General features: G+C 51.7%; 1 protein-coding gene across 2 annotated transcripts in view; it reads left to right on the top strand.

Annotated features, from left to right (window-relative positions):
- The window catches only part of Ighmbp2 (immunoglobulin mu DNA binding protein 2), a 31,418-nt gene extending 11,193 nt beyond the window's left edge, over window positions 1-20,225 (top strand). For both annotated transcript variants that reach the window (XM_033756475.1, XM_010635745.3), the window contains 8 exons: window positions 9,576-9,750; window positions 12,344-12,526; window positions 12,703-12,821; window positions 13,211-13,305; window positions 14,194-14,317; window positions 15,146-15,979; window positions 18,197-18,369; window positions 19,353-20,225. In XM_033756475.1, coding sequence (XP_033612366.1) covers window positions 9,576-9,750; window positions 12,344-12,526; window positions 12,703-12,821; window positions 13,211-13,305; window positions 14,194-14,317; window positions 15,146-15,979; window positions 18,197-18,369; window positions 19,353-19,550 — 1,901 coding nt within the window. In that variant the 3' untranslated portion in view covers window positions 19,551-20,225. The remainder of the gene's footprint in view (window positions 1-9,575; window positions 9,751-12,343; window positions 12,527-12,702; window positions 12,822-13,210; window positions 13,306-14,193; window positions 14,318-15,145; window positions 15,980-18,196; window positions 18,370-19,352) is intronic.
- The last annotated feature ends 7,654 nt before the right edge of the window (window positions 20,226-27,879 follow it).

The raw sequence follows: 27,879 nt of genomic DNA, 5'->3' as shown, positions 1-27,879 counted from the left end.
GTGTGTGTGTGTGTGTGTGTGTGTGTGTGTGTGTGCGTAGGAGGAGGGGCTTCCCGTTTCTGGCAGTCTGTGTGGACTTGCCTTACTTCTTCCTTCAGTATTGGGTAGAACCACAGAGAAGCCTTCTGAACTGGGATTTCTTTGTAGGGAGGTTTGTAACCAGAAATTCAATTTCTTTAGCAAACGTATTGCTATTTGGGTCATCTCTTCTTGAGTAAACTTGTGTATTTTTTAAAAATTTGTTCTTTTCCTCTGAATTGTTGGATTTAAAGGCATAAAATTGTTCATGATACTCCTTTATTAATGCTTTTAGTGTCTGGAATCTGTGGACATACCTACCTCTCTTATTCCTGATACTGGTAGTTTGTTTTTTTCCTCCTGATCTTCTGGCTAGGGGTTTTATTGCTATCAAAGAACCTGATGATTTTTCACAGCTGTTCTTCTGTTTTCTCTTTCATTAATTTTAGTGGTGATCTTTATTGTTTTCTTTTTTCCTGCTTATTTGGGTCTAATTTTTTTTTTTCTTAAACTAGACACTTGAAGCTGGGCGTGATGGCGCACACCTGTAATCCCAGCACTGAGGATGCTGAGGCAGGAGGATCACTGTGAGTCTGAGACCAGCCTGGGCTACATAGTGAGTTCCAGTTCAGTCTCAACTACATAGTGAGATCCTGTCTCAAAAAACAAAAAAACAAAGCAAAACAAAAGCTAGACACTTGAGATCTTTGATTTGAGCTGTTCTCCTTTTCTGGTATGGGGATGTAGCTCTGTAAATAAATGTCTCCCTAAGTACGCTTCTGTGACTTCCTCCAAGTTCTGATATTTTGTTTTCATTTTTATTCATTTCAAAATGTTAATTTCCTTTTAGGCTTCCTTTCCATCCTGAATTCTTGTTTTCTTTTTTCTTTTTAAATCCAGTGTTTGTTTGGGGGGATCTTTTATTTGTTTTTGAGGCAGGGTCTCCCTGTGGAATTCAGGCTGGCCTTGAACTTGCTATGTAGGCCAGGCTGGACTCACACTTGTGATGATGCTCCTTCCTTGGTCTCCAAAGCATTGGGATTACGGGTGTGTGTAATTGAGTCTTAGAAGTGTGTTGTGGGCCGGGGGTTTAGCTCAGTGGTTCCTCCACCTGCTTTGCAAATGCAAGGACCCAAGTTCAATCCCTGGTACTAAAAAAAAAAGAAGTGTGTTGTATAGTTTCCATATAGATGGGGATTTTCCACATATAATTCTGATCTCTTTAGTTCCATGGGGATTGTAATTTCATGCAGGTCCAGACTTTCTATGACTTGAATTGTTTTCTTGAGACTTAGTTTAGGGTTCAGCAGATGGACACTTTGTAGAGTTCCATCCTGGTACTGTCAGCCCGTCTTTGTTATGTTGGTCACATGAAAATGGTTGCTAGCATTATCCAAGTCTCCTGTATCCTTGCGGATTTTCTCTCTTGTTTACCCCTTGTTGAGAGAGGGGTGCTGGAACCCCTTGAGTATGAAGTATACTTTTGTCTAGTTCCATCAGTTTTTGCTTCATATTGTTAGCAGCTTTTCTATCAGGGGCCTAAATGTTAACCAATTTATTATTCTGAAATGACTTTTACCCCTAGAAATTACCTTTCTTAGAAATTTACTTTGATATTAAAATATCCCAGATTTTTTTCTTTTTTTAAAAAATCTTTAAAAATTTTATTAGTTCATGTCCTCAGTACATAATGATTACATTCATCATGGGGAGTTCCTTTTTTTTTTGTTTTTTTTAACTCTGGTCAAAAACACGCAACATAGCCAGGCATGGTGACACACACTTGTAATCCTAGCACTTGGGAGGCTGAGGCAGGAAGATTGCTGTGAATTCAAGGCCAGCCCGGGCTACATAGCAAGACCTTGAAAACCAAAAACTCAAAATGAAACAAAAAAAACCCACATTAAATAAGATTCATTATGTTAATTCTATTTTAGGTACAGTACAGGTACATTAACTACACACGTTCTTGTGTAGCACATCTCTAGAGCTTTTCTTTTGTTGTGTGGTGCTGCAAATGGAGCCTGTCTTGTTTACTTTTCTTGTTGCTAGAACAAAACACCTGATACCCAAAGTTAAAGGAGGGAGGTTTATTTGGCTCACAGTTTGGAGAAGTTTCAGTTCATAGTTGGCTGGCTATAAGGCAGGGCGGCATGGCTGAGGGGCAACAGAGGGGAAACAGTTCATGGCAGGCAGGAGGCAGCAAAAGCAAACCAGTGACCCACAAGTGACAGTAACAGCTTCTTTCTGTCCCTTTTATATACCCAGGTTAGGGCAGGTGCCAAACTAATTAGGGGGCTAATTTAATCATCGCACACCCTTAATCCTAGCATTGCAGCGTGAATCAGTCCCAGCATCACATGCTCTAGATCCAGCCACCTCTGAAAAGCCCACCTTTGACTGCGTGAGGCTTTGGGTGGACAGGTAGACACAAGCCATAGCAGAACCCAAGGCTGTCCATGCAAAGCGAGTGCTCTACCCCTGAGCTATGCCCCCTGCCCTTTTTATTTTACTTTACTTTATTTTTTCTTTTTTGAGCAGTATCTTGCTAAGTTGCCCAGTCGGGTCTCAGACTTGTGCTTCTCCTGTCTCAGCCTCCTGAGTAGTGTGCACTGGTGTACCCTGCTTTCTTCATGTTTTTTGTGATTGATCATGTTTTTGAACTTGGATCTGTGGGTTTGTAGTTTTCATCAGTTTCAGAAAGTAATTGACCATTATTTCTTCTGATACTTTTCTTTTCTCCCTCTCTCTTCTGCCTTTGGGGGATTCCAGTTTGCTTGAAGTTTATCCATAGCTTACCAGTTCTTTTTCCATTTTTTTGGATTGTTTGCATCTTATTTTGAGTAGTTTTTTCTTCTTCTTTCTCTTCCACTTCCTCTTCCTCTTCTTTTTATTTTTTAATTTTTTTGAGACAAGTTCTCAGTATATAGTTCAGCCTGGCCTTTAATTCACTATGCAGCCTCAAACTTATGGCAGCCCTCCTGCCTCAGCCTCCCAGAGTGCTGGGATTACAGGCGTGCACCACCACACCTGGCCCTTGAACAGTTTCTTGTGCTATTGCTTTTTTTTTAATTGTAGTAAAACTACTTACCATGAGACCCAGCCTCTTTAAAATGTTTGAAGTATACAATACAGTATAGTTAACTATAGGCACAGTGTTGTACAATAGATTTCTAGAACTTACTCTTTTTTTTTCCTTAGTATTGGGGATTGAACCCAGGGCCTTGTACATGCTAAGCATGTGCTGTACCTCCAAGCTGCAATACATCCTATATAATTGAAACAGTATATCTGTTGATTGGTGTATTTTTAAGTTAACTAATTTTTTTTTTGTCATGTCAAGTGTACCCTATAATTTTCATCTGAAACCTGAAGTTAAGATTTGGATCTCTTACATATTTGTGATTTTCCTTAATTTTTTGAAGACTTAGGTTGCAGTTTGTAATATGTGCAATGTAATCTCTTCAGTGCTCTTTCCTACTGATTCTGTCATCTCTGCATTTTTTGGGGGGGGGGTACTGGGGATCCAACTCAGGACCCTGAGCTTGTGAGGCAGGCGATGGAACCACTGAGCTAAATCCCTGGCCCCCCTCTGCATTTTTGAATCTCAGGTACACATTCTTTTTTTTGGTACGGGGGGTCGAACTCAGCGCCTCGCACTTGCCAGGCAGGCATTGTGCTGCTAAGCAACATCCCTGGCTCTCCTGTGATACATTCTTACATGATTGTGAGTCTACTGCTGCGTTGTATGCCTGCTAATGCTTGTCTGTATGTCAGACATTGGAACTTTTACCTTTTTGCCTAGTGTATATTTTTGTATTCCTCAAAATATCCTTGAGCTTTATTTTGGGAGGCAATAAGTTACTTGAAAACAATATAATCTTTCTGGTTCTTGTTTTTAAGATTTGTTAGGATTTGGAAGAGGATTAGTCCAGAGTTGATGTTTTCCACTGCTGAAACAAGATCCGTGCTGGTACCCCCATGGGTCCTAGGATTTCTACTCCAGCTGCTGGGATTATTAAGCACTATTCCTAGCTCAGTGTCAGCACTGGGCACTGTCTTCCCATGGTTTTGCATGACATTTCCCCCAGGCCTTGGGTAGTTTTCTCTGAAGCACATACTGATCAGTATTCAGCTGAATTCCCCAAGTGTCTCTGCTCATTGATCTCCACGGTGTTTTGTCCTGGGAACTCTGGCTGCATCAGTCTCCCTGGATTCTGTATCCCATCTCCTCAACCCAGGAAGTCCTCCTGGCTCCTCCGTGCTGTGTCCCTTGACTTGAAGTGTAGTATTTCACATTTTCTTCCTTTCTTTCTTCTACTTTAAATAGTGGGTTTGGGGTGTAAGCACAGTCCCTGCTGTTCCATGTTGGACAGAATGCAGAACACTCACTGTCTTCCCCGCAATAGCTGTTGCAGTGTTGGGTGTCTCGGGATTGTTTTGAGGATGCTGTCAGCCCACGGTTCCGGGCTTTGTGTGTGTCGGTGGTGTTTGTGAGGCCTCTCTTGTGCTGTGTGATAGTAGCACCAACACACATTTATTACCACCCGCTTCCCGTGAGTCAAATGTCCAGGCGTGGCTTGGCAAGGTCCTCCCCTCAGGGTCACACGGGCCGCAGTCCAGTTGTCAGCCGGAGCTCTGGTTCAGTCCAAGACCTGCGTGGGAAGAATCTGCTTCCAAGCTCATGTGGCTGTTGGCAGCACCCATTTTCTTGCGGGCTATTGGACTGAGATTCTTGCTGATTCTTGGCTAGAGGCCACCCTTAGCTACTTGCCCTGTGGTCCTTCCCAGCATGGCCACTTCATCAGAGCCAGCAAAGGACTGAGTCTCATAAGTGGATTATAATCTTGTGTGATGTTATTGAGGGTGTGATATTCCATCACATTTGCCATATAATTGTTATCGTCATCATCATTACTATTATTATTTGTGGTGTTGGGAACTGTACCCAGGGCTTTGTGCGTCCCAAACAAATGCTTTCTACTGAGCTATACCCTACCTTTGTGTTGTTCTGTTGGTTAGAAGCAAGTTTCAGGGCACCCACACTCAAGGGGAGAGGAGAGTGAATGTCAGGAGGCCAGGGCTCCAGGGCCGCCTCAGAGTCTGTGCTGCAACTTCTCGGGTGGTGGGCTACTGCAAGGAACACAGTCTGGGCTCTGATAAGCTTTATAATTATAGTTTTATTCAGTTGTCTTTTTGTTTTTTTGTTTTTGTTTGTTTGTTGTAATTTAATTTATTGGTACATTCTAGGTATACAGTACAGTTACATTCATTACTGGGATCTTGTACCTTTACATGCCAGGTCTTGGTTCTCATTTTTTCCCCTTGTCCCCACCCTCCCTTCACCCTTCTCTTAATTCTTTTTATTCCCTTTCCCTTCCCCTCCCCCACTTCAAACACTTTAATTCCATTTTTTTGTTTGTTTTTTTGAGATAGAGAGTCTTGCTCTGTAGCCCAGGCTCGCCTCGAACTCATGGTGATCCTCCTGCCTCAGCCTCCTCAGTGCTGAGATTTCAGGTGTGTACCACCATGCCCAGCCATCCAATTGTCTTTAAAATCAAGTGTGAGAGAGACATGAACACAACACACATTCAGTACTGTCTCCTAATTACCTATGTAGTTAATTTTGTTGGTGCTCTTTGTTTCTTTCATGTGGACCCAAGTTACTGTCTAGTATCCTTTCATTTCAACCTGAGGGACTCTAGTATTTCTTGAAGGGCAAGTCTGCTGGCAGGGAATTTTCTAAAGTCTTTTTTTAGCTGGAGTTATTTTAACTTCTTCATTTTTAAAGGACAGTTTTGCTGGCTCTAGAAATCTTAGTTGTTAGTTATCTTTCAGCACTCAGGCTGTTGTTTCTGCCTGCCGACCTCCATGGTTTATTTCTTTTTGTGCCTGTGCAGTATTGAGAGTTGAACCTAGGGCTTCAAGCATGCTTGGCAAGTGCTCTACTGCTGAGCTGTTTCCCCAGCTCTTTATATTTTTCAGTTTGAGACAGGGTCACACTAAGTGGCCCATGCTGGCCTCAAACTTGAGACCTCTTGCCTCAGCCTCCCTAGTACCTGGGGTTACATGTGTGTGCCAACATGCCCAGATAATGTCTTTTGTTCTCTGTGGCCATCACTAAAGTCTTTCCTCAGTTTAGTGCCCTTTAGTGATCAGAGAGTGCCTTGAAGCCTCTGAACTCATCCGTCTCGATTTGCCAAGCTGCCGAGTTGCATGTTGAATGTGCTTTTAGCCCATAGCCAAGCCATCCGTAGCTCTTGGCTTTTGCCTCCCATTTGCACAGAACCTCAGAGTGGGCCCGTGGTGAGAGCTGAGGTCATCCAGTCCTGCCCAGGCTCTCACACAGCCCTGCACATGTGTGATCTTCCAGGTCAGAGCCCCAAGGACATCTTGTTCTCTAGCTTTCCTCTAGCTTTTTGGTTATCCTGCCATTTGCTCCAGCTGTTGTCCACTGCCTGAGAGAGCCACGATGTTGCCTCTGCTTGTTTTCAACAAACACCTCAGAGAGAAGGTCGGGTGAGCTCCGAATCACTCAGGTCAGGTGTTCCTGTGAGCAGGGTCTACGGGGGAAGTGTGGCACTGGTTAGAGGATCAGTCCTGGGAATGGTTTGCAGGAGCCCCTCAGTGGCTGCCAGGCAGCTGCTTCAGGTGGCTGCGTGGTATGTGTGGTGGTGTTGGGGAGTGACAAGGTGCATTAAATGCTGCAGTGCTCAACCTTTTTTCTTGAGTAAATTCTCCTCAAAGTGCTGTGAGGATTGGTGAGCATCCAGAGTTGTGAACAAGTCGGTTCTGCCAATGTTTGTGTTGTGCAAGTGGAGGAGACTTTCCTGAGGTGTCACTCTGCCGTTTCCACTGACCCCTACCTGTCTGTCTCTCTGTCTGTCTTTCTTCCCTTGAACCCAGTGTCCTTGCACTGAGCTACATCCCCATCCTTTTTTTCTTACTGCCTCAGCCTCCCAGAGTGCCAGGATCACAGGTGTGTATCACCATACCTGGCTCTTAACTCTAAGTGCATCACTTACTGGTAGTCAGAAGGAGGCCCCTCCCCTCTGCATCCACAGGGCCACTGGTGGCCCCTCCTGCTTGGTTGGGGAGCTGGGATGATTTCTTGGATGTGTTTCTACCAGGAAGTCTGATTTTGAGGTGAGGCATAACTCAGTGATAGAGTGCTGGGCTGGCATGTCAGGCACTGAGTTTTATCCTCAGGTGTGTTAACAAAATAAGACAAAACAGAACCAAAAGAAGTCTGGTTTCTCTTTATACTGTGAAGTCCTGTCTCTAATTGAAAGGCTTCAATTATCTGAAGCCTGGTGTTGTGGTTTGGGTCTGGACATGCCCCCAAAGCCACATGCAGTCAGAGGAGGCTGAACCTGGATTGTGTGATGCTGGGATTAAGGGTGTGTGCTTATTGATCACAAAGAGTGAGTGATTGGTTTGTCAGCACCCTAATCCCAGGAGTCTGGTTGGGATAAAGTGGACAGGGAGAAGCTGTTAAGGTCCCTTGTGGCTTTTGCTGGTTTCTGCCACCATGAACTCTTACCCCTGACACACTTCCTTGAAGCCAGCTCATTATGGACTGAAACCTCCATGAACTGTAACCGAAATAAACCTTTCCCCCTTTAACTTTGGGTGTCGGTATTTTGTCTCAGCAAGGAGAGAAAACTAAGACATCTGGTCACAGTTATGGGTCCTCTGGGGCACTTTCCCTAACCCCTCTGAAAAGTCTGTCTTCAGAAATTTCTCAAGATATATGTCTGTAACATAGAACATGTGTGCCTTTGTAGCATAATTCACCCAGGTAGCAGGTGAAAAGGGCAGGATTTCTTTTTCTTTTTTTGTGGTGCTTGGGATGGGGCCCAGGGCCCTGAATGTGCCAGACAAACGCTCTACCACTGAACCACATCCCTAGCCCATACCTGCCCTCTGGAGCCACGCACTTTACGTAGGTGATCATTCACTTCCCATGACAGTTGCCTGCAGTACAGGTGTGGTCCCCAGGAGTCTACAGCGAGAGGTGTAGGGATGTGGTTGCCTCAGGTGCACTGCCTCTCCTATAGCTGGCTTCATGTTTCAAGGAAGAACACCTGGCGCAGAGGTTTCGTGTTGTCAGACGCGTGGAGGTTTTTCTCTGAGAGGACACTCGGCAATCAATTATTGTCTGTGTTCAAGAAATGAAACCTTACAGAAGAATTAAATTTTAAATCCAAAAATAACACAGATAGGATATCTACAAACAGGAAGGCTTGGAACGGCTCCAAAGAGGAGTTCTTTTTGGTGACCGAAGGTCAAATGGCCAGTGCTTGGAGACACAGGTGAGCTGGCACCATGACCTCGTGATGTCCTTTCCAGGTCTTTATTCCTGGTGCAGATCTATTCCACAGTGGTAATGCAAGACTAGCTGTGGCCACTGGCTTGGCTCTCTTTCAGTGTCATCGTAAATGTAGCAGAAATGGACTTGTGTGCTTATTGATCACAAAGAGTGAGTGATTGGTTTGTCAGCACCCTAATCCCAGGAGTCTGGTTGGGATAAAGTGGACAGGGAGAAGCTGTTAAGGTCCCTTGTGGCTTTTGCTGGTTTCTGCCACCATGAACTCTTACCCCTGACACACTTCCTTGAAGCCAGCTCATTATGGACTGAAACCTCCATGAACTGTAACCGAAATAAACCTTTCCCCCTTTAACTTTGGGTGTCGGTATTTTGTCTCAGCAAGGAGAGAAAACTAAGACATCTGGTCACAGTTATGGGTCCTCTGGGGCACTTTCCCTAACCCCTCTGAAAAGTCTGTCTTCAGAAATTTCTCAAGATATATGTCTGTAACATAGAACATGTGTGCCTTTGTAGCATAATTCACCCAGGTAGCAGGTGAAAAGGGCAGGATTTCTTTTTCTTTTTTTGTGGTGCTTGGGATGGGGCCCAGGGCCCTGAATGTGCCAGACAAACGCTCTACCACTGAACCACATCCCTAGCCCATACCTGCCCTCTGGAGCCACGCACTTTACGTAGGTGATCATTCACTTCCCATGACAGTTGCCTGCAGTACAGGTGTGGTCCCCAGGAGTCTACAGCGAGAGGTGTAGGGATGTGGTTGCCTCAGGTGCACTGCCTCTCCTATAGCTGGCTTCATGTTTCAAGGAAGAACACCTGGCGCAGAGGTTTCGTGTTGTCAGACGCGTGGAGGTTTTTCTCTGAGAGGACACTCGGCAATCAATTATTGTCTGTGTTCAAGAAATGAAACCTTACAGAAGAATTAAATTTTAAATCCAAAAATAACACAGATAGGATATCTACAAACAGGAAGGCTTGGAACGGCTCCAAAGAGGAGTTCTTTTTGGTGACCGAAGGTCAAATGGCCAGTGCTTGGAGACACAGGTGAGCTGGCACCATGACCTCGTGATGTCCTTTCCAGGTCTTTATTCCTGGTGCAGATCTATTCCACAGTGGTAATGCAAGACTAGCTGTGGCCACTGGCTTGGCTCTCTTTCAGTGTCATCGTAAATGTAGCAGAAATGGACGAACCAGAGCCTCTGTAGACTGAGGCTTCCCTTTCCCCCAGGTGCTTCTGCCGACGGCCCTCTGAAGTTGCTGCCCGAGAGCTACTTTGACATGGTGGTCATTGACGAGTGCGGCCAGGCCCTGGAAGCCAGCTGCTGGATCCCTCTGCTGAAGGCCAGGAAGTGCATCTTGGCTGGAGACCACAAGCAGCTGCCACCCACCACAGTCTCACACAAGTAAGACCTTGAGCCCTCAGCCTTTCCCTGCCACTCGCCTGTCAGCCCTGCTTGCCGTCCTTCAGGTCCAGCCATGGACGTACCTGTGAGGCGTCCTGTGCACCTTTCCCGGTGACATCTCCCACCTAGTGCTTTTGTACCTGCTCATTTGAATGGCTGACTGGATAGATCATCTTTGTGCCTGGCATGTCCCCTGGTCAGGCAGGCAGGCTGGCTTGGTGGTATAGGCAGGAGAGCTGCTCTGTTACTGGACTCACTGCGGTTAGCTCAGTTCACTCACCTCAGCCTCAGATGGGCTCTGTGGTCCCCATTCTGCAGGTAACCTTGACAGAGGACATGGGGAGACTCGGGAGACCCCGTGGGGGTGTTGTATCTTCTCTCTTTTGGTGGTGACCCGACACAGCCTTTGTGGGGTGGAGGAGGCACTCTTGCCAGCAGCCCCGCTCCATCTCATTTCCCATTCCATCCTTCGCTGCCCCAACCACGTTGTCCGCCTTGAACTGTGACGTCCCCTCTGCCTGGACCACTTCCTCCACCCCCACGTCGGGCAGCCCCGCCCTCCCTGTCTCGGTCACTTTCCTGATTGCTGAGATAATACCCAACACGCATAATTTTATTTTGGCTCACGTTTTTAGTCCATGATTGGGTCCAAGGCAGGATGGGTTGGCACAGGGCCAGGGTGGAGAACTAGCTGCTTACCTCATGGCAGACAGGAAGCAGAGTCAAGGAAGGAGCCGAGCAGGGAATAGAACTTTCTAGGTGATTCCCACAGTGATCCACCTCTTCTAACCAGTCCCCACCTCCTAATAGCCATCAGCGGTAATGCCTCTGTGATCCAGCCACCTTCCAGAGGTCCCCCTGTGATCGCCTGAGGCTTTCAGGGGACATCTAGATGTAAACCATAACGTCCCTTCAGGTGAAAGCTTCTTGTGGCCCCAGCCTGGCTGTCCAAACAGAACCATCCAATCCCTCATCTGGCTCATTTAGTTCTGTCAGCAGGACCTCCTGCCTCAGTCCTGTGTTCGTGTGTTTATTTGTTTATCTTCTATCCAGAGTCAGCTACTGGAGCCTGTGGGTAGGCCTGGCATGGGGGCGATCTTTGAACATGCAGACTCAGGTCCAGAAAGGTAGCCCCAAGGAACAAGGCTCCCCTGGGCTCTGTGCCCTGGCCCTCCCTTCCCTCTGAGGATGGTGGCTTCTTCCTGGCTTCTGCTGGCTCTCTGACACCATCAGTACTCAGTGTCTGTGCAGAAGTCAGCACTGAACCTGGAACTGGTGGTTTTCTCAGGACCAGAAAGAGCTGAGCAAGTGGAATCTTCTGAGGGGAACAGGCGGCCCAGGTGCCCAGAGAGAGAGGAGTCAGTCGTCCCTGAACCAAGGATTTGGGTGGAAATGTCTGGAGTGGGCTGGAGAGGAGAGCTGGGGAGGTTGTCCTGTTGGAGCAGAGGGAAGTCACAGATGTCTCTTGCCTTGGTTCTCCAGGGAGATTTATCAAGGGGTTCCCAGAAAGGCTGTATCCTCCAGGAAGCTTGGAGGAGGGAACCTAGAGATGTGCCTTGGGGAACAAGATCCTATGTGCGCCTGGAGAGGGGGGAGCTTGGGGGGTGATATGTCTGGGTTTGCAGGTGGGGCTAATAATCATCTCATGTCTTCCTTTAGCTTTGAATGTTTCTGGTAGCGATGGTTATTAGGAATCACTTAGTTATAGAGTCCTTTGCGTTTCCAGAGGGTGGGGCCCTGGAGTCTCTTTCCCAGATTGGGCTCTTTCCCACAGTTCTAGTGGTCACCACTTGGCATGAAATGCTGTGCCGCATGTCCCTGAGTCAGGTGTCCTGGATGGATTCTGGCTGTGCAGCCTTGGGCTGCCGCCTTAACCTTTCTGGGTCTCACTCCTTGTGTGTAACATGGAAGTCATTTCAGCTGCCGCCTCCTGGAGTGGTGAGGCTGTGGTTCTGGGAGTGGTGCAGAGCCCAGAAAGTGCTCTAAGTGCTAACTGTTCATGACAGTGGGTGGCTAGGACTGCTAGAGTACTGCTAGAGTAGTACAAGTCGTAAAAACTTACCTGTAGTAGTTTCCTGTCACCACTGTGACAGGATGTGACTAAATAGTTTTAGGATCTTACAGTTCAGGAGGTCAGGTGTCAACATTGGTCTCTCTGGCTTATTAGAATGAAAGTGGCAGGGCTGGGTGGTCTGGAGGCTCCAGGCAGTACTGTTTCCAGCTGCTAGTGGCCACTGCTTTGTTGGCTCAGGGCCCTTCCTCGTCTTCCAAGCTGGTGTGTGGCATCTTCAACTCTGTCTTGTCACACGGCCTTCTCTGACTCTGGCCCTTCTGCCTGCCTCTTACAAGGCCCTGTGATTATTTCCCAGTTAATACAGGACCCTCTCCCCACCTGCAGAGTCCCTCTTGTCGCATATGGGAACATCGTCTGAGGTCCTGGAGATCAGGACATCTTGGGGGGTGGGACTTGGTGACCCCACCCTTCCTCTTGGATGGGATGCGTTGGGTCTGTTTGAGGCAGCCTTCTCTGCTCACCCTGCTTTCACGTTGACCGAGGACTCAGGCCGTTCCTCCCACTCCTCCCTTGTTGCAGGGCAGCACAGGAAGGGCTGTCGCTGAGCCTGATGGAGCGCCTGGCTGAGGAGCACGGAGACAGGGTGGTGCGGACATTGACCGTGCAGTACCGCATGCACCAGGCCATCATGTGCTGGGCCTCAGCGGCCATGTACCTTGGTCAGCTCACGGCCCACCCATCGGTGGCGGGGCACCTCCTGAGGTGAGTGACCTGCCCTGCCCCAGCTTCCCTCTTGTCCCAAGTGAAATGTGTCCCGTTGAGATTTTAGAGCACAAGTGCAGCCTTGCCCGTCTGATGCTCTGGGTGCCTGCCGTAGGCCTGGTGGGAACAGCCTGTGCTATCGTGTGGTTCAGCGCTGCTCTTTGCCTGTGTGCCAGGGACCTGCCAGGCGTGGCTGCCACAGAGGAGACGGGCATCCCCCTGCTGCTTGTGGACACTGCCAGCTGTGGGCTGTTTGAGCTGGAGGAGGAGGACGAGCAGTCAAAGGGGAACCCGGGTAAGCTCACTGGCCGGGGCTGGCTTGGCCCTCACACAGACTTGGGCTCCTCTTTGGACCTGGTGGCTTCAGGTTGTCCCACTCAGGGTGGTGCTGAGAGCTGGCTTGGGAGGACGAGAGCTGGGCTCCACCCTCTTCCCGGGCTGGAGGCGTGTCAGGGCAGCAGTTCACGGCCGTCCCCCAGGCACATGGCTATGGCCTGGTCAGTCTCGAGCCGAGCTTCTTAGCCCCCAGCACACCCCTGGATAGCCATGTCATCCTGTCGGGGTGAACACCATTCACTGGCTCCTGTGTGCAAGGCCTGGCAATCTGACTGGCGACACAGGCTCAGTGACAAGAGGTGAGCACAGCCTGTCCCTGCCTGACAACCTGTCCTCTCTCCCCTCCAGGTGAAGTCCGCCTCGTCAGTATGCACATCCAGGCTCTGGTGGATGCTGGTGTCCAAGCAGGTGACATTGCTGTCATCACACCCTACAACCTCCAGGTGTGAGGGACCCCCTTGTGGCCCCCTTTTGTCCTCCTCTGTACCAATAAGACTCAGCCAACCCAAGTTGTTTAAAGAAGGTGGGTTCATGCCTGTAATTCCAGCACTTGGGAGGCTGAGGCAGGAAGATCACCCCAAGTTCAAAGCCAGCATGAGTTACATAGTGAGACCCTATCAAAAATAAAACAACAACAAAGAGCTTAAAGAAAATGGTAGGGCCAGGGATTTAGCTTGGTGCTGTCATCTGCCTCACGAGCCCAAGGTCCCGAGTTTGATCCCCAGTACGAAAAACAAACAAACAAAAAGACAGAAACAGTAATTTATTGACTATGGTGACCAAAAAGCCCAGGGTTAGAGTTGACTTCATCACGGCTCACTGCCCAAATGCCATTAGAAACAACTGTCTGTGTTCCCTCTCACTCATGCCCTGCCCTACCCTGTCCTGATCTACAGCCTGACTCCCCGAGTGCCAGCCTTGTGTTCAGGCAGTGTCCCCAGGTGGCCTGGCAACCTCAGGGTGGGCTCGTCCTCTCACAGCTGTCTTGGCGGTATAACCTCGGCTTTGGCTTCACTGTCCTGGCCCAGGTTGCCTCCCTATCCCTGCTTTGCTTGGTAAGAACACGCCTGTGTGAGTGCTGTGTCCTCTGATGTCACCTGTCCTGGCTCCCAATGTCACACATGGGAGCCTGAGGCTGGTGGCTGTCAGGAGCCAAAAGCAATGGTGAGCCTCGGTGATGGCTCATATTTGACAGCTTCGTGTTCTCTGCCTGTCCCTGTGTCCCTGGAAGAAGGGCAGGCATGGGGACTGGGCCTGCGGGCTCCTTCTAGGCTTGCAAAGCCCCCCTGTCTTGTGGGGGTGACCAGGCTGTGGCCGTGCTTCTGTTTCAGGTGGACCTGCTTAGACAGAGCCTCGGGCACAAGCACCCTGAGCTGGAGATTAAGTCCGTCGATGGCTTCCAGGGCCGGGAGAAGGAGGCTGTGGTGTTGTCCTTCGTCAGATCTAACAGGAAAGGTATGAGGCCTGCTCGTAGCTTCCTAGGGCCTCCTAGGGCCACACAGAAGTGAATGCCCTGGTTCCGAGGCCCTCAAGCGTTCTGCCTGTTCCGGCCAGAGTGGTGTGGAGCAAGGACAAGGGCAAGGTGTGATGAGGTCCCTGATAGGACCCCTGAGCAGACAGGAACTGTCCTGGGGGTGGCATCCTAGCAGCTCTGCTGAGGCTGAGCCCTCATTGGCCTGGTGAGGTAGTGAGAGGAGGACATGTGTTTCAGGCAGAGGGAACAGCGTCTGAAGATTCTGGCACAAGTGAACGGTCAGGGAGCTGGTGTGGGGGTGGCGAGGAGTATGAGGTGGGCTGGAAATGGCTGGGACACCCTGTCAAGGAGGTGGAGTCCCACCTTAAAGCCTAGAGCTTGTCTTCTAGCTGCAAGGCATAGCTGTGGCAATAAGAAAATGGTGCCCAGAGGTCAGCTTTAGCCAAGGGCTTGGGAAGCATCTTCAGGAGAAGTCGAGCCCTTCACCTTGCCCCTGGAGAGCCAGCTTCTGCCCCTCCCCAGCTGTTTCCCACATCTGGGCCGAGGCAGGAGGAATCCATCAGCACCTGGATCCAGCGACAGCTCAAGAGCCTCCAGCCCATTTCAGTGCCACCCAGCCACACTCAGCAGCAGCAGTGGCAGAGTGCTGAGCAGATGTGGCATCAGCTGGGCCCTGGGGACACCCAGTGGCCACATGGAGGGCAAGCACAGATGTGGGGTGCAGGCTTGGGGTCCCGAGGCTGCAAAGTACTAAGGAATCTGCTTCCTGTTTCTCACTTAGATCTGCCCCCTCTGCTCTGGCCCTTTAGGTGAGGTTGGTTTTCTGGCCGAGGACCGGCGGATCAATGTTGCTGTCACCCGCGCACGGCGCCACGTAGCACTCATCTGCGATTCCCGCACTGTCAACACCCACCCCTTTTTAAAGGCCCTGGTGGATTATTTCACCAAGCATGGGGAAGTGCGCACAGCCTTTGAGTATCTTGATGACATCGTCCCTGAAAACTATGCCCATGAGGGTTCCCAGGGCCACAGCCAGGCTGCTGCGAAGCCTAGAGGGCCCATTCCCTCAGCCAGGAAGCCGCCTGGAAGTGGGCGGCAGAAGGGTGGCCAGGGGGCTGGAGCAGCTGCCGGGCAGCAGCGGAGGAAGCCAGGCACAAAGCCTTCAGAGCCTTCTCAACCCAGCCTCAATGGGGACAGCCCCTTGGGCCCGAGAGGTGAAGACGGCACAGAGCGCTTCAGGGCCATGATCGAGGAGTTTGTGGCCTGTAAGGAGATGCAGTTGGAGTTTCCTGTGTCCCTTAATTCTCATGACAGGCTGCGGGTCCACCAGATAGCTGAGGAGTACGGGCTGCGACATGACAGTGCCGGGGAGGGGAAGGCGAGGTACATCACTGTGAGCAAGAGGGGACCTGTGGGTGTTGGCAGCAGAGCTCCTCTCCTTCCCGTGCCTTCTGGTCCGGGGCAGCCAGAGCAGACCCCTGGGGAGCAGTGCAGCCAGACCCCACTGGACCTGAAGGCGCTGCACCTGGAGAAGCTGCAGAAGGCAAAGGGCACCCAGGAGCAGCCAGACAAGAAGGGGCAGCCAGTCATGGGCTCCGGGCGGCAGAAGTTTCCAGAAAAGAAAAAGAAGAAAGAAGTCAAGGGTAAGTTTTATCAGCTGTGGGAGCATGGGTGTAGTGTCTTTTTACCTGAAACCAGCCACCCTCAGAACGAGTTAGATTTCTGTGGGTGGCACTGCCACCTGTCATGTTGCACTGTATTTTTATGTTTTGTTTTTGTTTTTGGTACTCAGGATTGAATTATAGACCTTGTGCTTGCGAGGCAGATGGCAGAACCACTGAGCTAAATCCCCAGCCCTACACTGTTATTTTTAATCATGTTACTTGCTCCTGGCTCTCTCTGGGCTCCCCTGGGCCTGAATGACAGGCTCCTTCCTGGGCCCAGAGCCTTGGGCAGGACCTGGCAGGTGGGAAGCACTTGCAAAGGGGCGGGAGCTGCAGTCCCTCTGGGGTCGGGCAGTGCTTACAGGCTCCTACTGTAAGGGTCCTGGCCAGCCCGCAACATGCCTTGGAAGCTGCCCTGCCCACAGTACTCAGCACCCTGGGGCTCACTGAGCTTACTGTTGTGCAAGGCCCTGCTGGGCCCCAGGATCAGCCATATACTCCTCCCATTCATCCTGTGCTGTGCCTGGGGCAACCCGGGGCATTTGGTGTACGTGCCCTGATGCTGAGTGTACCCCAGTTGGCCACAGCCTGGATTTTCTGGACACTGTTACAGCTTCATCCCCGTCTGCAAGATCACAAGGGAGGTTGGTTCTCTTTCATCCATTAGCTCCTGAAAGCAAAGTGTAAGCCTCCAGCCCTGCCCTCCAAACATGGCGTTGTAGCAGAGAGAGACCTGCTCTGTTTTTAAGCTGAGACTGGGGATATGATTCTTGCCCCAAAGGGGAAGGTGCCAAGCTGCTATGACAATGGGATAGGACCTCTCCTAGAAGGGGCAGTGGGTGCTCACCTGTGCTTTGGTGTCACAAGGACGGGGCATCTTGGGGATCCCTGCCCCACTCAGGAAAGCTGGCACTATTCACCTGTGGAAGTGCTCCTTTGGCGGATGGCTTTCCAGGTGCCTTTTGCCACTCCAGCTTCGGACATGGTCTGTTTGCGGGGTGTCAGGCTCTGTGCCAGTATCCTAGGGAGTAGCTGAGAGTAGCCTTTGTGACAGAGGCAGGCCAACCAGCTCTGCCATGGCCCTTCCCTTGGGGTTGGGGTGGCCCTGCTATCCCACAGCAGCACAGATGCGTCACGTGAGCTCCCAGCAGAAGCTGGGGTCAGGTGGTGAGTGACAAATGCCATCCTGTGCCTGCTGGATTTCCCAGTGTCCTCTGACCTCTCCCTCGCTGCTGGGGCCTGAGCATGCTCTGCCTGCCAGCTGGGTCTCTGTCTCCTGAGGATGCTTGCTGCCACCAGTTGCTGTGGCACCTTCTCCAGGCCTCTTGGTTCTGCCCTAGTACACTTTCTTCCTTCCTCTCAGGTGAAAGTACCTGCTTGGGTTTGAAATGGCCACCACCGACCAGAGCCCTTGGGGGTGTGCTGGGCCTCTGGGAGCCCCTGGGCTATGTCCATACCTCGGAGGCCTCCTGTTCTGATCTGTGTGGCTGGTTACCGTGCACACCCCTGCATGTAGGAACAGCACGGGGAGCGATGGGACAGAAACCAGTGCTGCCTGAGCGTGTCCCTCCCGGAGCTCGGCTGCATTACCACTTGGGAATCCCCACCCGTCTGTCTCCTGCGTGTCTTCACGTGTGTGAATGAGTGTTCATGGTACACGCGCATTTTACAGAATTAAACTGTACGGAGCCTGCAGCTCTTTCCACTCATGAGCATTTCTTATTCTTACACTTCAAAACATTTTCTTACATCTGTTGAAAAGGTTGAGGTCCCCCCGTGGGACTGGTGAGTGCTGTGGGTCCTGGAATTGGGCTTCTGTGTTGGTTTGGGGTTTTATTATTGCAGTTGATGCCATGGGCGCATCCCATGTTTAAACAGGGTTCTGGGTGAGACAGGGCACCTTCCAAAGGCGCTGTGTGCTGCCAGCCCTATTCTGAAGGTCCTGCCGTCCTCCTCCCAGTGTGCGGGACCACATTGGCTGTAGCAGGGTGTTGGGGGTCAGTGGCCCAGGGAAGATGAGGGTGAGTCGGAGGACGCAGCCTGGATGTTCTCCTGAGCGTCCTGTGTGGTGGGGCTGGAAGCAGGAACTGGGACGGACACATAGGGGACATGGCCCAGCTGCGGCTTTGCTGTGGGCCGGGCGGGAGAATCCGGTCTGCACGTTCCCTGCTTGCCTGAATGGCTCTTTCTCCCCAGGACATCTGGCCAAGGGTCTGCCTGCCGAGGAGGACTTTGACGCCTTGGTGTCGGCTGCCGTTAAGGCCAACACCACCTGCGGCTTTGCCAAATGTTCGGCCAGTATCGTGACTTTGGGACAACTCTGCCAGTTCTGTGGCCACTGCTACTGCCTCAGCCACCACCTGCCCGAGGTATTCGGGCCCCTCCCTGGCTGGATAGTGGGAAAGCACACGCCGGGCAGGCCTGCCCCAGGCAGTACACGTTCTCACGTCCTAAGGGGTGTTTTCCTCAAAGACAGAAGCAGGCGTTGAGTCAGGGTTTGTTGTGAATACCTGGGGCATGGAAAGTAAGATGCTGTCTTTGCTGAGTTTGAGCCATGCTGGTGGGAATCTGGTTGGAGAGGATGTGTCCTTGGGCTCTGTCGGGTTGACCTGGCCTAGTGTAGGGCCGTGGGAGGGAGGACTTGTGGCCCATGGGTCAAGATGGCAGCAGCCCAGTGGCCTTTTCATTCCCTCCTGGAATGTGTGTCACTGAGACTTCTCAGAGGCAGGCATGGGAACCTTTGGGGAGCTGGACTGGAGCGGATCCCATCTCTGCCGTGGGGTCACCGGGCCTGGTGTTGTCTGGGGACGAGACAACGTAGGGTATAGTCCAGTGCACTGAGTGCCCTGAGGAGGAAACCCAGGAGCCAGGACAGCAGCAGGAGACCTCCCCACACAGGGTGGGCCGAGACCCAAGGTGTGGGAGGTGGGCTGAGGGCAGGAAGGCAGCCCATCCAGCCTGCAGAAGCCATGAGTGTAGTCAAGGAGCTGGAGCTGTGGCAGAAGGGCGGGCAGGGGAAGTAGAGGCTGGGTAGGACCTGGGTACAGGTTTGGTTATGAAGTGGAGGCAGCACTGAGGTGTAAGCAGGGCCGTGATGTCACCGTGGCTGCAGCACAGAGGAGCTTGAGCCCAGGGCACAGTGGGAGGTAGCTGTAGGATCTGTGTGGTCAGCTGGGGTGCTGCTTCCTGTGCGTACTCTGCAGTGGGTGTGGGGGTGGAGGAGGAGCCTCTGCAGGGTCTCACGCTTGGACTCGCCAGGCCCCCAAGCTCTTTGATGGCAGATGTGCAGGCACCTGTGTGTGTGTCCCCACCTCACCCCATGCAGCCCACCTGACTCTTATGTCCTCCTCAGATCCACGGCTGCGGTGAGAGGGCTCGCATCCATGCCCGACAGAGAATCAGCCGGGAAGGAGTCCTCTACGCTGGCAGCGGGACCAAGGACAGGTCCCTGGACCCTGCCAAGAGGGCCCAGCTCCAGAGGAGGCTGGATAAGAAGCTGGGGGAGCTCAGCAGCCAGAGGGTGAGCAAGAAGAAGGAGAAAGGGACGTGATGGTGGCCACCTGGAGGGAGAGCCTGCAGCCGGTACCCAGCCCAGGACACAGCCTAGCCCACTGTGTCCCCCAGGCCAGGGCACGGGGTCCTCAGGGTAAAGCTTTCCCAGCCTGGGGATCTTTCCCCAGCTTCTTCCCCTACTCCCAGTGAGACCTGGAATCTCCGCCTATAGGTCTCAGGGCGGGTCCTATTTCCTGGAGATGTGCCTGGTGTCGGACTCTCACACTGGCCCCCTGTGTGTCCGGCAGGCTTCAGTGCATTAGGATGAGGGCACAGAGAGAAAACAAGAGGCCCAGGTGCTCTGAATGCCCCAGGCCCGAGAAGGGCCTTTCTGCCCACGAGTCCCCTCTGGCCAGCTGTAACTACCTTCCTCTGTCCCCTGGCACCTGTGCTGATCCTTTCCCTGCAGGCTGTGGTTAGGGAGGCCTCTGGTGTGTGCTCGCCCTCCCTCTGTCATGGGCTGGGGGACTGAGTGAAGTAGCTGTTCCCTGGGTGCCCTCCGAGAGAGCACTGTCCCAGACCATCTGTGTCACTGACGCCTACGGATATGAACCTCTCTAAGCACTCTGCCCAATATTTATGAGACCCTCAACAGAGGTATTTCAGTCTTAGGCTCTTATTTCAAAAGGACATAAATTATTTTAAAATGAAATAAAAACACATGTGCTTGCAATCCATAGTATGCTTGCTGTGTCTCAGGTGAACCTTTCCCTTTCCTGCTCCAATGTCCCTTTCCTGGAGTGGGCACCCAACACAGGATGAGCTGACATTTGCTGTCGTTGATATTTGAAATGTCATTGACATTTGCTGTCAACCTTCGGGGGCGTCCAAGAGCATTGGTGTAGGAGGCACACAGGTGGGTGGAGGTGTGGGTGTGCAGGCCCGGGACATCCCTGTTCTGTGCATCAGATGATGAGGGCAGGGAAAGATAACTTTTGCTTGAATTTTTTTTAATTTTTATTTTTTGAGAGGGTTGTGCTATGTTGTTCAGGCTGGTTTTGAACTCATTATGTAGCCCAGGGTGGCCTCAGACTTGTGATCCTCTTGCCTCAGCCTCCCGAGTGCTGGGATTATAGGTGTGCACCACCATGCCCAGCTTTACTTAACTTTTCTACCCATGAGAAGGGGGTTTGTAATTGGAAAGTTTAGTGCTATAAAACTGCTAAGGAAATCAGATGCAGGCAGGGTGGAAAGAGCGAAAGGCTGCCTTGTGGACATGGTGACCTCCTTCCTGGTCCACCATGGTTTCCACTAAGGAGAGGGAAGAACCAGTCTGAAGCCTCCCTGTGCTCCGTCTGGTCTGTCCTCTCAGCCACAGGGCCTCAGGGCTGACCCTGCCTTCCTCCCTGCTGCACTCTCCTGACTCCGGCCTTTGCCCACTGTCCTACATGTCTTTTGGGCCATTTACATTCCCTGCAGCCTTCAGAGTGCCACTGAGCTTCCCTGACCTGCAGAGGAGGTTCCCTGACTTGGCCTCGGCCTCCTCTGCAGCGTGTTTGCTCTGTGGTCACACCACTGTCCCCAGGTGCCTTTTCTCCGGTACTTCTGGAATTGTCCTCTCTGCCGAGCCGTACACATTGGTTACTCTGCTTTTGCCAGGGCAGGGCCACTCGCTCCTCTGCATGTCTTCCTTGCTTGATCCTGTAAGTGGCTTTATCTGTAGTACTGGGAATTGAACTCGGGGTCCCACACATGCTTGGCAAGCTTCTACCACTGAACTATACCCCAACCCTTTTATTTTTTATTTTGAGACAGTCTTGTAAGTTGCCCAGGCTGGATTTGAACTTGTGATCCTCTGATCCTCCTTCCTTGACCTTCCAAGCAGCTGGGATTACAGGCAGTGCACCACCACACCCAGACCGGAAGTGGCTTCTGGAATGAATTATTGGGAAAGGGAAGGGGTTGTACCCTAAGTGCCATCTAGAATTCATTTAGACATTAAAAGCCAGTGAGTGCCAGCAGGAGCAGAGTGCTGAGCAGCACAAGCACAGAGGTGGTGGCTGTGCTCCTGGTGTCCCCCAGACATAGCTTGAACTGCAAGAAATGGATGCTTTGGAGGGAATGTGATTCGTCAGTGGGAGGCATTGGCAGCTGCTTTGCCTGCCAAGGATGTGTGCTTTATCTCCCTAGCCTTTGGGCCTCAGCCTGGTCCCCTGGATCAAGCAGAGAGGTGGGATCCTAGGTCCTTGCCCTGCTGGCCACAGCAAGGCCAGCTCAGGGATGGGCCAGACTGCAAACGGCCAAGCAGCATTCTGCCTTGGGATCGACACACATGAATGCTAAAAGAAAGATACTCGCTTTTCTTCCACTGGAGGTGGCCGGCAGCCACCACCCTCCCAGCCTTCTTGAGGATGCAGTCTCTAGGACAGGAGGAAGCCAAAGAGAAACAGACCAATATGACAGCACTGGGGCACCTGGATCCAGCCGTGCTTGACCTCCACGCTATCCATTCCAGGGTCCTGAACTAGTAAATCATTCTTAGCTGAAAAAAAATATGCCTTGGGTTTTTGTTACTCTTTCCAAAAGCTCTTTGCTGTTCCAGCCATGCCCATATCTGTAGATTTTGTTGGTGTCTGCACTCTAGGCATGGAGACAATGTGGAATCCGTGTTCCCCACCCCCTAGAAAAAGTGTAGGACTGGAGTGAGCCCTGTACCTCCATCCTGGTGGGCCATGCCATCCCACCATGATGGGCCCGAGTGCAGGACGGCAGCCAGTGTGAGCTGGCCGCACAAGGTCTGTAGCACTGGCAGGGTGCATGAGGATGCCAGTGCCGCCACCCCTCGAGTCACGTCACCTTCCAACCTGCCTGTGCATTTTTAAAGTGGATCGAAACAGTCACCACCTCACTGGCTGTACAGGTTAGGATGCTGAGCAGTAGGCAGCATCATGCCCTGGCATGGTCTGGGTCCTGGGGGGTGGTCTCTGTGGCACTGTCCCACACCATGTCTAGCTGTGGCCATTGTACCCTGGTTCCCCATGCACAGAGCTTTCTCCCCTTCCCCGCTGACCACCGCTCTCCCGTCGGAGACGTTCTCCTAAAATGTCAGAATTCACAGTGGCCACATCCAGACTTTTCCATTCCTCATCCCAGAAAGACTCCATTAGGAAAATGTAGCTGGCTGCTTGAAAAACCTCCCCGCGTCTGGCTGGACAGGTTTGCCTGAAGAAAGGAAAACAGCACCCAGAGATAGACGTCTCCCTGGCCGGCAGGTGTGAGCTTGCGGACAGTGTCCCACAGGCTGCAGCCCTTCCAGGAGGAGAGCGGCTCAGCGTGGGCTCAGCACAGGTGAGGAATCCTTCGGTTGTGGGGACCAGCCTCGAAGGAGGTGGGGATCAACCTCGGCCTCTGGAGGCTGCATGGAGGAGGCCCTGCCCTTTGCTCCCCAGGTGATGAGGGGGCATGTGGCCAGCTGCTGTGCCTGGCTTTGGAGAAGATTGTCCCTGATGTGCATCCCCGTGTCAACCCTCCATGCCTGTTTCCTCATCTGTAAGATGGGGTCATAGGGTTGCAGTGAAGATTAAACACGTTGCAGGCACAAGGCCCTTGCACAGCGCCTGGCTTGCTTCCTCGTCCTCATCTTGCAGAACTACAGTGAGAAGGACCAGGCAGCCGCAGTAAATGGCCACACCTGCTCAGACAGTTGGGCCAGAAAACGGTCAACAGCCTGCAGAAGTCGCTGGTCCCAGCCCTGCTCAGCGCGGGTGCCTGGCGTCCTCTCAGGTGACACAGTGCACTGCCACTCTGCGCCAGGAGGGTTGGGCACTGCAGCCCCACGCAGTGTTTACCTTGGTTTGTTTGGGGCGCTACCCAGGGGGACAGGGCCAGTGGGTTGCTGGGCACTGCTCTGCGCTGGGAAGTTTGGGGACCAAGTTACAACCTTGGCACATGAAATTGTGTTCTGTGCCAGGGGCATGGCAAGAGCGCAGCCTTATTTGGGCTGGAAACTTCTTTGCATGGAAAGGAGTGGGGCCGCCAAGCAGTCTCTGTATGGGCAGGCAGAGAAGCGGCCAGTGCTTACTGTCCCAGGTCGGGCTTCCAGCTTATAGATTATTTCAGCCTCTACCACAGCTCAGTGCTCTGCTGCCGTCAGCTGCCAGAGGGGCTCAGCAGCTTCACTGGGGCATATTTGTCGCTTCTGAATACTCACCTGTTAAGTGTGCAGTTTGGTAATGTGTAGGAAAGGCAGGGCTTTGGCTGCACTGTGTGGGAGCGTGTGTTTTCACTTTCTTGAGTGGATTCTTAGATCTGGAATTGCTGGGTTGTATGGTGAGTTTAGGGGAGGTTTTTTGTTTGTTTTTGTTTTTGTTTTATTGTACGGGGATATAACTGTACAAGGGTGTTCTACCACTGAGCTCCAGCTCCAGCCCTTTTTGTTTTTCATTTTAAGATAAGATCTCTTGCTGGGCTTGGTGGCGCACACCTGTCATCCCAGCACTTGGGAGGCTGAGGCAGGAGGATTGCTGTGAGTTCCAGACCAGCCTGGGCTACATAGTGAGTTCCAGGTCAGTCTCAACTACATAGTGAGACCCTACCTCAAAAAAAGCCAAACAACAGCAACAACAAAAAGATAAGGTCTCTTGCCAGGTTGCCCAGGCTGGCCTCGAACTGGCCATTTTACATTCCTACCACGTGTTACAAGGGTTTCAGTTTCTCTACACTCTTACCAAAATTTGGTATTGTCTGATTATTATTATAGCCACTCCAGTACTTCCTGGAATCTCATTGTAGTTTTACTGTATGTTTCCTTAAAGACTAATGCTATTTAGCCCCTTGTTATGTGCTGAGGCATTCAGTATCTTTTATGATGAAATGCTGAGTCCCGCATCTTTGTCTCGCCAGAGGAGAAATAGAACCCAGGGCCTTGTGTATGCCAAGCATGTGCTCTACCACTGAGCTACATCCTCAGCCTTTGGTCTGTTTTTAAGGTGAGTGGTTTGCTAACAAAGGGCTAGGAATATAGCTCAGTGCAAAGGCATGGACTTAATGCCCAGGACTGAAAAAAAAGTTGTCTTATCATTGAGATGTAAGGTGTCTTCATATCTTCTAGATACAAGTCTTACCAAATGTCTTGGCCTGTGATTTAATTAGATTTTTTTTTTTTTTTGAGACAAGGCCTTGCTATCTAGTTTAGGCTGCCCTTGAACTTACCATGTAGCCCATGCTGGCCTTGAACTTGCACTGATCCTCCTGCCTCAGAGATTACAGGCATATGCCATCACCCGCAGCTTGATTTTCTCAATACTCTTTATGGGAGTGCAAAGTTTTTGATTTTAATGAAGTCCAATTTCCAGGGGTTTTCTATGGCTGTTCTTTTATTTTGTTTATTTGTTTTTATTTTTATGTTTTCAGATTTTTGAGACAGGGTTTTGCTTTGTAACCCAGGCTGGCCTCAAACTCACAGCGATCCTCTTGCCTCAGCCTCCTAAGTGCTGGGGCTACAGGGGTGCACCACCGTGTCCCTGGCTGGTTGTGCTTTTATTGATGTGTCCAAGATCTTGAAGATCTTCTCTGTTTTCTTTAACATATTTTATAAGTCTAACTGTTCAGAGCTGTGATCTGTTCAAAGTGAATTTTTGTGGGTTGTTTGTTGTTGTTTGTTTTTGTGTGTTGTTAGTCTTTTGTCTTCGTGACACAATGCCTAAGAAGAGCCACCTAACGGAGGAATGATTTATTTGGCCCATGGTTTCAGAGGTCTCAACAGTCCCTTGAGCCTGTTGTTTCCAGGCTGTGTGGAGGCAGAGCTCACAGCAGAAGGGTGTGGCGGAAAAGCTGCTCACTTCATGGCAGTGGGGACACAGAGGGAGAGGGGAAGAGCTGAGGAGGAGCTGGGACAGGACGTACCCTTCAGAGCCACACTCCGTGGAGGTTTCTTCCTCACTGAAGCTCCTCCTAAGCCCAGCATGCAAAGGAGTCAGAGCTCTTTCTCTCCAGTCACTTCCCAGAAGCCATCAGCTGGCCTCCAAGCCCTTAGCACATGCGATTTGCGGCACTTCAAATCCAAACCGTAACACGTGCGACTGTCCAGTCACCCGGCATCCTGGGTGAAGACTGCCCTTTCCCACTGAAGTGTTAGGCAACTTGTTGACTCTCATTTGAGCATGAATGGAGGGGTTGGGTTCCGGATTCTCGATTTTATTCCATTGATCTCTGTGTCTGTCCTATGCTGGTGCCACAGGCTGCACCAGGAAGCCCCATCGTGGAGGGGAGGGCAGCTCTCCCTGCACGGAGACTTCCGGGCAAACAGCCAGGGCAAGCTCACAACCCAGCTCTCAAGAGTTTCAAAGGCACGTGGTCACACTCATGTAAGGAACACGCCTGTCCTGTGTTCTAGACAGAAACATGGCCCAGAGGGGTGGGGGTTGCGGCCCTGGCCTGGTCAGCAGCAGGGATGGCCAGAGCCTGTTGCTGTGGGTAACGGGGATGAGAAGGGCCGGTCTGGCATTGGGACTCTGGCCGGTTCCCAGGAGGAGCTGGATGCTGGGACAGGGCTGCCTGACTCATCAGGGGGAGGGTGGCTGTACGGTTACTAAGGCTGCATAACACACCACCCCAGGCGCTGTGGACAGAACTCCATTTATGCTCGCGGCTTCTGTGGCTCAGGAATTTGGACAGAGCTCAGTGGGATTCAAGGTTGAAAAGGCTGGCAGCTTGCCTAGGGTGGGGGGCACTGTCCCTGAGCAGAAGTTTGTCCCCCAGAGCTGTCTGTGACTCAGTCCGGTGCTCATCTCCAGCTGAGACCACGTCTTTGCTCAGCTCTGCCCAGTACCTACCCTGAGGTCCTCGTCCCCGGGGAGAATTGGCCCTGCCTTTGGACACCGGGCCTGAGCACGACTCCCCCAGTCTCGTGGCTTTAGGTGCTGGTTATTTGCTGGCAACCCAGGGTGGTTAATAGACGTGCCAAGCTCACCGCGCCCATAGACATGCTTGGTCGCCCCAGTGGAAGCCTGAAGGATCAGGATATGTTCACATCCCAATCCCCAGAACCCACCAAGATGGCCTTATTTAGAATCGCAGATGCAGTTAAAGGGTCTGGAGATGAGATCATTACCTGGGTGGGCCCCAAGTCCCGTGACAAGTGTCCTTATGAGACAGAGGGGACAGAGCAGGAGGCCGTGTGAAGACAGCGACTGGGGTGATGCGGTCACAAGCCAAGGACCACCAGGAGCTGGAAGAGGCAGGAAGGATCCTCCTTTGAGCCTGCACCTTGAAGGCTCCACACCTGTGGACCCTGTGACATCAGATTGCTGCTCAATCCTGTGAGAGAGCAGGTCCTGCTGTTTCAGGCCCTATTTGTGGTGATTTTTGTGTCAACCATGGAACACGAATACCTTCCAGATCCACAGTCCAGCTCTTAGGCTCTGGCCCCCCAATCGTGGAATCACCCTACATACTTCGCTCTCCCACCCGTAGCGTCTGCCAGTGCGTCCTCTGCTCTGCCCTATGGGTGTGCTGTATCCCACCTGTATCTGTACCCCACTGCTGTGCCCCAGACCTCCAGCCCTCTGCCCCGGGCTCACTTTGTCTCCTGGTATTAGCTTTTCATTGCCATGACCAAATACCTGATATCCACAGTTTACTGGAGGAGAGGTTGTTTTGGCTCATGGTTTCAGAAGGTTCAGTCCATTGTACATGGGCTCCAAGGCAGAAGGCTGGGGGCGGGGGAAGCTGCTCACCTCAGGGCATCCAGGAAGTAGCAGGGGAAGAGTCCGAGAGGGGGGACAGGGACCAGGTGCAGTCCCCAGGCTATACTCCCAGGGGCCCCTGCAGACACCCAGAAGTGGGTTGTACTGATTTCCTAGGAGTCTCTCGAGCCAGTGCAGTCGACATCAAGATGAACCATCACACTCCTCATGCCCTGCCAGACCTTGGCCTGTGATCTCTGCTGTGAGCATTTTGTCTTTCTGCTCCAAATCCAGTGCTCTGTGCTCTGCCCCGCAACTCGGAGTGGAGGCTGTGCAAACCATATTCTCAGTCATAGCTCCAGAGGGGGACTGGGAGGTGGGACGAGGGACTTTGGGTGTGTTTTCCTGTCCTCTTAATGTTGCTCCAGCAGTGGCAGTCAGCTCCCAGCACCCACCCTGGGTCCCCCCTTCCTCCCCAGGAAACACAATCCATGCTCCTTGGGCTCATACCCGCTGTGTTTTCTGGCCACAGAGGCAGGGATTCAGTCTCTTGCTGGGAAAGGGAGGACTGGAATCCAAGGTGAAGTCTTGAGTTGGGGGCAAAGGGGAGCATGTAAAACCTTATTGTAACCCCTACTCCAATATCTGACACTTCTTAGCTCAGTGACTTGTTTTTCTTTTTCACGTGGGACCCTGGGCCTG

The sequence above is a fragment of the Fukomys damarensis genome, unplaced genomic scaffold (assembly GCF_012274545.1).
Source record: "Fukomys damarensis isolate Sample0158 unplaced genomic scaffold, DMR_v1.0_HiC HiC_scaffold_27, whole genome shotgun sequence".
Lineage (NCBI taxonomy): Eukaryota > Metazoa > Chordata > Mammalia > Rodentia > Bathyergidae > Fukomys > Fukomys damarensis.
The sequence above is the reverse complement of the archived record's forward strand: the minus strand, read 5'-3'. Positions and strand labels throughout refer to the sequence as shown.